Source organism: Salmo salar, chromosome ssa09, assembly GCF_905237065.1.
Source record: "Salmo salar chromosome ssa09, Ssal_v3.1, whole genome shotgun sequence".
Classification (NCBI taxonomy): domain Eukaryota; kingdom Metazoa; phylum Chordata; class Actinopteri; order Salmoniformes; family Salmonidae; genus Salmo; species Salmo salar.
Window position 1 is genome coordinate 73804071 of NC_059450.1, and position 9994 is coordinate 73814064.

Below are 9994 nucleotides of genomic sequence, written 5' to 3' on the forward strand. Positions count from 1 at the left end.
ATGGATCGATGATCTCCTGATCCATGCCTAACAAAGCTCCATCCTCCACATGCTCATCAGACTCAACAACATGAGCTAAAACGGCCACTGAAGACAACAGAAAGCATGCGAATGTGATGAAATTAAAACCAAAAATGAACAGTCAAAGAGAGGAAAAGGTACAAGTACGGAGAGGATGAGATTCCTGCAGTGCTCTGGCATAGCAGACTTTTATTACACAAGTCACTTATCCAGTTAGGACAGACAGAGCGCACTCGCTTTAGGCTACATACTCTGCAGCTGTATGCATATATCTGACTCAGCCTCATAGCCATGTCATCTCTAACAACACTGCTCTTTTTAATCCACTGTGGAATGTCTACTAATAATATCCATCCCCCTGCAACCCCCCAAATCTGAACCACTCAACAGGTAGAGGTCAAGGGTTATGTTACAGTGTCCTAAAACTAACTGGGTGTGTTCACCATCAGCCAATCAGTGGCCTCCGTCTGGTGGGATGAGCATCAGGTGGGGGCAGTGGTGCATGCTGGGAAGGGTTATTTCTGCTTGAGGTGTGTCCAGGTAGGGTCGATCTAATGACCTCTGTTAGAGCTGAGATGATCAACCGAAAATGACACAGACCACTTATCGTGGACATTTTGCTGACATCGTTCATCACATTGAATTACCCATTCTTGCCATGGGTACTCACTGGCTATGGTACTACATCACCTCCACCAGGTTACTAGTCAGCGCGATGTACCACGTCAGTGTTTAACTCTACGATACAAAGTAGCATATTCTTTATGTTGATGATTTAAATCCATTTCTCATTCAAAATCGTTTCTGTCATTGTGACGTGTAGAAGAAAATGCATTCCATATCTGTAATGTACTTTAAAGTATACTCTGGTTCAATCCGGAGACAGTAACCTGTTAAACCCAAACCGAATTATCTCCAAATCAAACCACATAACTTGCTACCGGGCAACAGTTTCCAAACCCCGAGTCATGCAGTTGGTTACAATGTCACTTAGTGCAACACTTCAGAGTTTCAGCAGGTGGCTAACTAACTACTTCCTCATGTGTTCACAAACCAAGGTTTGACATTAGCCTTGCAGATTTCAGAGGTGTCGGAAAACACGCTGAATACTGTTATAACTGGTCGCAAATTAAATATAATCACAAGCAGGTCTGACAGAGTTACAAGTGATATGATGACAAGCCACTTGTTCTACCAAAAAGTAGCTGTTGATGAGTCCACACTTGTCCAGCATGTTGCCATCAGAGCCCATAAGTGACATTGAACATGAGTGCATAAGCTAGCTAACTCACAATCAGTGAAATATTAATACGTACAAATTTCTTTTTCCCGTCTCCATCTTCATAATTTTTCTTTTCTTTTTTGTCCTTCTTGCTTTTGGGAGCAGCAGCGGAGGCAGAATTCCCCGCATTCGGATCCATTGTGATTTAGACAATTTCCTCAAAGGGAGAACAAAAATAAACTCAAACACACCCGGTGATAACCCTATTTTTACACAAAAACAAACTGACGCCTCGCTACCAACTTATGAAAAGTTGTCCTTTCCGGCAGAACAAAAGGTCTGGGTAGCCCCTGATGCCTGTCTGTCCTCGCCCAACGTTACTGCTTTTGGACTAGTTACTATTAGCGAGTGGCTAGCAGCTAGCTAGCCAACAACCCGAACCCCCCGCCTGTGATGGAAAAAGGAGGGAAATTTAAAGTACCCCCGAACAGCGGAAGGAAAACGTATAGGAGCCACTCTTGACGACTCTTTGTTGTTGCAGCAAACACAACTTTACCAGTACTTTTAGTTAGTTAATGTTGCACAGTTGTCGTCCCAAAGACAGCGGTTTCCCGTAATCCTTGCAAATGTTGAGTGCCTCCCTGTCTATGTAGTGGCTAACGTTAGATATCTTAAAACTCGGTGAACATACACGGTTCTTCCTACTACCACAATTGTTTCTATACAACACGGTAGTCGTGTAGTTTCCCCATATTGGTGTCCATTACTGCAACAAGTGAACTTTCTCGAGTGACAACGTTGAAACACATCCACAGTAGTAGTAGTCTTCTTCCTGTCCTGACAACTAGAACGGGTGGGGGGAGCCATGCGCACTACAACTACCCCAGAGAGACTGGACAGATACAGTACATTAGGTTTTCCCAAACTGGGGTACGAGAAATAAAAATGTGATTCAGTTTTTTTTTTATGATACAAAAAATAAATTATCAAACAGTACATTTATATTTTCCAACTGAGGTTTTTTTTCTCGTCTGAGTAGCCTCATTTCACTGACAAAAAAATAAAATGAAACCATCTAGTGTTCAGCAAAATAACAGCACAATGTCAAATACAGGTAGCCTAGTCAAGTAATTAACATCCAATCACATTAACCATTACTCTCTCGCAGGAAACCTTCACTCTTGCGCAGACATTTAGAAACGAAACGTGACAATTTGAAAATAAACCACAGGAGTTTTTTGAGCGAGAATAAAGACGACTTTCGAGTAGTAAGACATGTATAAAAGCGACAGATACAATTAATAATAAGGGGCTAGAAGTGTCTTATATGGTGAGCTACCGAGTGACTATGACAGGCAAGCCCCATACTATAGTGGAGTACTTCATTATTCCTGCTGCTGTGGATATGGCTGGGACAATGCTGGGGGAAAAGGCCCAAAAAACTATACAGACAATGTCTTCATCAAACAACACTGTTTCACGACGCATCAATGACATGGCAGGAGATGTTTTGAAACAATTACTACGCATACAAGCAAGTGAATTATATGTGTTACAGCTGGATGAGTCAACAGATGTGGCGGTCCTGGCACAGCTCCTGGTATATGTCTGCTACATTTAAGGGGGTTCAATTAAGGAAGACATCCTCTTCTGAAAACCACTGGAAACCAGGACAACATGAGAGGATATTTTTATTGTACTGGACAGCTTTGTGACTTCAAATGGACTTTGGTGGTCAAGATGTGTTGGTATCTGCACTGATGGCGCAAAAGCCATGACAAAGTGCAAGCAGTTGCTCCCAACGCCACTTGGGTACACTGCAACATCCACCGAGAGGCTCTTTCTGGCAAAGGAATGCCTGACAGCTTGAAAGACGTTTTGGACACTACAGTGAAAATGGTTAACTTTATTAAAGCAAGGACTCGTGTATTTTCTGCATTATGCAATGATATGGGCAGGGACCATGTAACACTTTTACAACATAGAGAAGTGTGCTGGTTATCAAGGGGCAAAGTATTGACATGTTTTTTTTTTTTATTGAGAGATGAGCTTAAAGTTTTCTTTACTGACCATAATATTCGCTTGTCTGACCGCTTGCATGATGACGAGTTTCTCACACGACTCGCCTATCTGAGTGATGTCTTTTCTCACCTGAATGATCTGAATCTAGGATTACAGGGACTCTCCGCAACTATATTCAATGTGCGGGACAAAATTGAGGCTAGGATTAAGAAGTTGGAGCTCTTTTCTGTCTGCATTAACAAGGACAACACAAAGGTCTTTCCATCATTGTATGATTTTTTTGTGTGTAAATGAACTCAAGCTTACGGACAATGTCAAATGTGATATAGCGAAGCACCTGAGTGAGTTCGGTGCGCAATTACACAGGTACTTTCCCAAAACGGACGACACAAACAACTGGATACATTATCCCTTTCATGCCCTGCTTCCAATCCACTTACCGATATCTGAACAAGAGAGCCTCATCGAAATTGCAACAAGCAGTTCTGTGAAAATGGAATTTAATCAGAAGCCACTGCCAGAGTTTCTTGCCCTGGCAAATCGTACCTACGTGAGAGTGGATTCTCGTCCCTCACTAGCATGAAAACTAAATACAGGCACAGACTGTGTGTGGAAAATGATTTAAGACTCTCTCCAATACAACCCAACATTGCAGTTATGTGTATCCTTTCAAGCACACCCTTCTCATTAACCTGTGGTGAGTTATTCAACATTTTTGATGAACAAATAAAGTTTTATATGTAAGATGGCTAAATAAAGAACAAAATGATTGATTATTATTATTTGTGCCCTGGTCCTATAAGAGCTCTTTGTCACTTCCCACGAGCCGGGTTGTGACAAAAACTCATTCTTATGTTTAATAAATGTATCGCAAAGTGTGTGTGTGGCAGGCTTACAATTATGGCAGAAAACAACATTTCAGAGTGGCTGACCCTGGTGCTAGACGGGGTACGCAGCTGGGACTATAAAATGTTTGGGAATCACTGCAGTAGATGGACAGGTAGAAGGGCCCTCAAGTCATTCTTGTTAATTTGATGAATGTGAACAAAAATTACATGTGAACTATAAAGATGCAAAACAAATGAATCAAATCATACTTAATATAAATAGAAAAGTTGAAGGCTTCATTTAAATTGATTGAAATGTAGCTTTGAATAAAGTAGCCTATAATTTCCGAATCCCCCTCCCGCTATATTTTTGGTGTCACATTTTAGTCGTTCCAGCTCAACTCCAGCATCATTCACTATGACAAAATCCCGTTAGAATGTGTTTGGGGTGTGCTGCATAGTCGATCATTTTAACGATCCCAACATATGGAGTTGAAAAAGGTATTTTACTCAGCCTATGTCTTAAAAACACAAACAGACACAACAATAGAACGAATCCACCTCTGCAGTTCACTGTGATATGGAAATACTATGTTTCCTCATTAGCTTAAATTTGATTTACGATTTCATAATTATTTCACATTTTCCTTGGAGTTCAAGGTAAGACTAATGACCGTCTTAGGCTACCACCTAGTGGTTAAAACACGAACAGCAGGCTCGTTTTATGTCAACGGTTGGCCTGAGTTATCTTCGGGTCATTCAAGTGTCAAGAAAGTTTCACCCCTGTCTAAAACAAATCAAATGATCATGATTCTGAGCACAACAAGTCTCAATGACTCAGCAGTAAACTCGACTAGAAGTATGGGAAGTGGTGGGAAAAGTACCCAACTGGTTTTTACTTGAGTAAAAGTAAAGATACCTTATTAGAAAATGACTCAAGTAAAAGTGAAAGTCACCAAGTAAAATACTACTTGAGTAGAAGTTTTAAAGTATTTGGTTTTAAAAATACTTAAGTATCAAAAGTAAATGTCATTGCAAAAATGTACTTTAGCATCAAAAGTAAAAGTATAAATAATTTCAAATTCCTTATATGGTTAAGCAAACCAGTTGGCACAATTGTTCGTGTTTTTTTATTTGCGGATAGCCAGGGGCACATTCCAACCCTCAGACATCATTCAGAAACAAAGCATTTGTGTTTAGTGAGTCCGCCAGATCAGAGGTAGTAGAGATGACCAGGGATGTTCTCTTGATAAGTGCTTGAATTGGACCATTTTCTGTCCTCCTAAGCATTCATACTTTAGGAATGTAGTGAAGTAAAAGTTGTCAAAAATATAAATAGTAAAATAAAGTACAGATACCACAAAACACCACTTAAGTAGTACTTTAAAGTATTTTTACTTAAGTACTTTACACCACTGAGTATGGTGCTACGTTAGAGTATAGGCAGTATTAACTGTGGTCTATCTTTCCACAATATGTCTTTATCTTTCCTTCAGAATGTGCCGACTCCGTAGATCCAAATCCAGGAAGGGCAGGCCTCCAATTGATGCGTAGTCGACTGTTATTTTCACTTCAAAACTCACAGCAATTTCCATCAAATAATAATCCCACCCATGTGCTCAAATCCATGAAAATGTCTTTATCTAGGCTGGCTGAGGAATTCGTAAAACGCCCCCCCCCAAACACACAGGCTACTGCTCTGTGGTGACAAAACTGTCTTGGCATCTAGTGGATATGGAGATACGTATCTCATTCTCCATCAAAGGTATTTTGGAACAACATATTTGAGTGGAGTCGGCGTAGACAGCGAGGCCTCTGGATAAAAGGATAGATAGTCAATTTGGCTTGGGCGATTTATATCAGCGTAAACCATTTGTTCTGCGAGCAATTACACTAGTAAATTGTGAGTGTCGGCTTAATTAAAAAATAAACGAAAGCGCGTAATAAACAGGGATTGCATACATGGAACCTCTTGTCTTGGATATTCATATATCAATCCGTGTCATCGCATCATCATCATCACCCTACGATTTTCATATACCCATATTGAACTAGATGGACAAATATAATATATTTAATCATAGTTTTACACAATACAAAGAATGAAACTTTAAGCTCAGAATTACACAATAGATCTACATAAGAGCGCATTACAGTGCTATAATATAAAATGTTTTATATACAAAAACAAACAAAAAACATACACCATTATATAGACCTACACGTAATGACATTTAGTCCAGTTTGGAACAGGGAGCGTAATAGGTCTCTATCTCATTGTGCCAAATGAACACGTAACGGTTACGCACAGCGTCTGGACTATGCATAGTCAATATAACACATCCCTCCATGAACACATTCATAACACACGTTACCTAATCCTACAGACGTTACCAGCTGAGTTGGTATCGGGTTCTACTTGTAGGAGGTCCGGGCCTCTCTGAGAGACCGATCGTAGGGCATGGAGGCGAAGAAAGAGTTCCTCAGCTGACAGTTGATGAAGAAAACGATGAGCAGCACGAGCAGAAACAGCAACAGACAGATTATCAAGTAGGTGGCCAGGTCCGGTTTGTTCAGCTCCCCGTCCTCCCGCATCCCGCCCCTGCTGCCCGTAGGCCTGAGCAGCGCCGCCATGTTCACCGATCCGTGAGATGCGTTAATGGACACGGTCTCGTGCGTCTGGAGAGCCATCCCTAGGTCGAAGTCTAGTGCCTTGGTTGAATTCAGCAGGATTTGTCTCAACATGACCGCTCGCATCATCGGCCGTCCACCCGGTCAACGTTCAACTGGGAAGGGAGTAAAACAGCAGTTTCTAATCCCAGATCAATGTATTGATAGGCTATATAACGATCAATCATGCACATGTATTTAAACAGTTCACAAACGACCATAAGAACACAATTGGGCTACATACCCCTGTGTAAAATAATGACGCACATGGAAAGACATGGTGTGTCAACACCGCAAAGGAACTGAGCGTCTCTATCCATAATAGCCTACCTCATACGAATCCGTTACTTACTCAAATCAAATCAAATACTTACTTTGGTGTGTTCCGCGTAGTCCCCGCAGGTGAGATGGAGATCCAGGGAAACAGAGCCCGCATTCCTCAGGCTTTGTTTGCTCTGTCCGCTCTCTCCCAGGGAGGACGCGCTCTGGAGAGGCAGTGTTGTTTTGTCACTAAATCCACCGCGCTAACAGACCATATGCCGCCTGTCCTTAAGCCGCAGAACTGAATTTCGCATATCCATGTATGTCTAAGTCACTCAAAATCACCATAGGTTGTCTAGTCTCGTTACCGGTGATGTAGGCCTAAACCGCCATGCAGGTGCTTCTCCCGCCGTAGCGATGAGATTATGAGGACGGAATTCCTCTGATATCATTAACAATTTGAGTCCTTTGATTTCTTCATTGAGAGTTATTACCGTAAACACCAGAGTAGCCTATCTGAACTGTAAGTGACAATGTCGCCCACTATGCAAATTGAATGGCTACTTGGTATAATTGGTAAAGTTTCAAAGGTTGGTCCAAGTGGCTCCTTAGCGCGCTGTAATGTCTTGGTTGGAACGCGGGCAGAGAAAGGGTAGGCAAGGGGCACACCGGTTCACTCCCGGTTCCTTCTCGCGCTCCACTCACGTTCTTATATCCAGGTAAGGTCGATACATCTCGGTTTTGAGTGCCTTCAACTCAAAACGATCCCCTGACGGGAATATCGACCCAGACCCGAAGAGAATGATAGGAGAGAGATAGAAAATGTATAGAAGACATAAATATTCTTCACCAGCTCCCGATAGAGCTCTTTCTCTCTCTCTCAATGTCGTATACAGCTTCCTCCCTGCTTCGGTTTGTGTGTTGTGGGGAGAGGATAGATTGATTACCGAGAGGGGAGAGAGGGAGCGCGCCTGATGGGCTTCCTATGCGCACGGGGTTGGTGAGGAGATGTCATCGGACAGGGATGTGTTAAAGTCAAGCGTGTCATGTGACGCCTTGTCTCCCTCACCCTCACCTTCTCTCGTTTTTCTCCCAACAGGTCTTTCTTCATTTGAGAGAAAGTGAGTGAAACAATTGTTAGGGCAGTGCGGAATCTCTCAGGGTAATTAAAACAGACAGAGAGAGAGAGAGAGAGAGAGAGAGAGCTGAGCTTGGGGAGGTGGGGAGGGGGGCAATTAAAGGAACAGCCCCCAACCAGACATGCAACTAGGCTGAAATCTGAATGCATTTATCTTAACCCTCATGTGTAAACTTGCACATCCAACCCCTCTCCTGAAAATACACATGATGCAAGTACATTCTTCTGGTAGAGCAGGAAAGTTTGTTTTTGTCAGAGAGAGTGGATGAGTACTATGACAGTGAGACTGATGACGAAGTAAGGCCATGTCCTTGGTAGGCATATAGAGAGTAGACAGTGGGTCTGTGGAGATGCGAGGGTTATTCTATTCCTGGGATGGAATGGACAGTTGGAGATGGTGAGGCTTTATGGATCATAATAGATGGAGGTATGTACAGGCACCCAGATATATTAACCCACAGATCTTAAAGCTTCTTGCCAAAAGTGAGTGGGTTTATACATGGTATATGAATTCCCAAAGTGCAAATGGAATGCAGTATGTAAAAACATTTGCTACATTATCATAATAGCCTTGCGTGCCAAGCTCAGTGTCACGCAGCTGCTAAATGATACCAATATTATATTATTGTGTTTGGCTGCAGAGATCAACCATTCTCTCTGATAAGTGACAGCCTCCAGCACCAACCCTGTAAATGAATGCTTCTCTCTCTCTCTCTCTCTCTCTCTCTCTCTCTCTCTCTCTCTCTCTCTCTCTCTCTCTCTCTCTCTCTCTCTCTCTCTCTCTCTCTCGTCTCTCTCTCACTCGTCTCTGCTTGACTGTCACTATGGAAATCCCACTCACCTGCTGTCAGATTGAAGGATATCACAGAATAGGCATGAATACAGCACAGCCCCTGTATAGAAACCACAACGATGACATTTGTCAGAGATATTCAAGTGAAGGTGACCATTGGAATCCAGCATTATTGCAGTGGGTATTTGGGTTGGATATTATTAAAACAGCACAACCATAAAAGGTTGGCTGGCTGGTTCATTTTCATGAGAACCTGTCGTGGTCACAACAGAACGACAGACTGACATGGTCCACTGAGACACACACACACACACACACACACACACACACACACACACACACACACACACACACACACACACATCTGCCAAGCGAGGAAAGATTAAAGAACATTCACCATTGCAGAACAGGAGTGTGATTTCATGTGCAATATAGAGTATGTCTTATTATTATTTTATCATTTAATATCATAACAACGTAATACATCTGAATCTATACAAGATCACAACACTTTACTCTCCATGGGGACTTCAATAGCTTCATTTCCTTCTCTCCTGTCCCTGATACAGTCATCTTCAGCTACATGGAAGGTAGACGTGGAATGGCATCCTAGATCCGCCTCCTACTGATCAGTGAGAAGACAAAGACGTGGGAGAGTATGATGTAATAATGTAACATTGTAGTATATAAAGACCATTGCATCTTAAATGACCTCTAGACGACTATGTGAAACGTCATCACCTTGTTATGTAACCATACACTAACTTATATAAAATGTTAAAAGAGACTTCAGAACCCAGTGCTTGGCTAAATCTCCTTGTGACAGATGAACACAAGTATAGCCTCAAGCCATGTTTACATATGGAAGGGAAAACATCTCAGTAATTGTGACGGGTAAGGAGATAGTAATAGCTTTATGCCCTAGGCCTACTTTTCTCCCTACACTCTCCTCCACACGCCCCCCCCCCCTTCCTCCAACTCAGCACCCAATAAGAATGGCCCACTTTTCCAGTGCTCCGCTGTCCAACTCGATCTCTTTA

General features: G+C 42.2%; 2 protein-coding genes across 2 annotated transcripts in view; both read right to left on the reverse strand.

Moving 5' to 3' along the window:
* The window catches only part of LOC106611857 (protein diaphanous homolog 1), a 198665-nt gene extending 196564 nt beyond the window's left edge, over positions 1-2101 (reverse strand). The window contains 2 exon segments of the mRNA XM_045724002.1: positions 1338-1460; positions 1725-2101. Of these exon segments, the coding sequence (XP_045579958.1) occupies positions 1338-1442 (105 nt within the window). The 5' untranslated portion in view covers positions 1443-1460; positions 1725-2101.
* Positions 2102-5471: 3370 nt separating this feature from the next.
* smim32 (small integral membrane protein 32) lies at positions 5472-8043 on the reverse strand. Its single transcript, XM_045724003.1, has 2 exons — positions 7137-8043; positions 5472-6878 (listed from the first exon to the last, which is right to left on the reverse strand). The coding sequence occupies exon 2, from the start codon at positions 6850-6852 to the stop codon at positions 6508-6510; it is 345 nt and encodes a 114-aa protein (XP_045579959.1). The 5' UTR covers positions 6853-6878; positions 7137-8043; the 3' UTR covers positions 5472-6507.
* Positions 8044-9994: the final 1951 nt, after the last annotated feature.

Coding starts and splice junctions, on each gene's coding strand:
- smim32 (XM_045724003.1), bottom strand. CDS start 6,852: ATGATGCGAGCGGTCATGTTGAGACAAATCCTGCTGAATTCAACCAAG.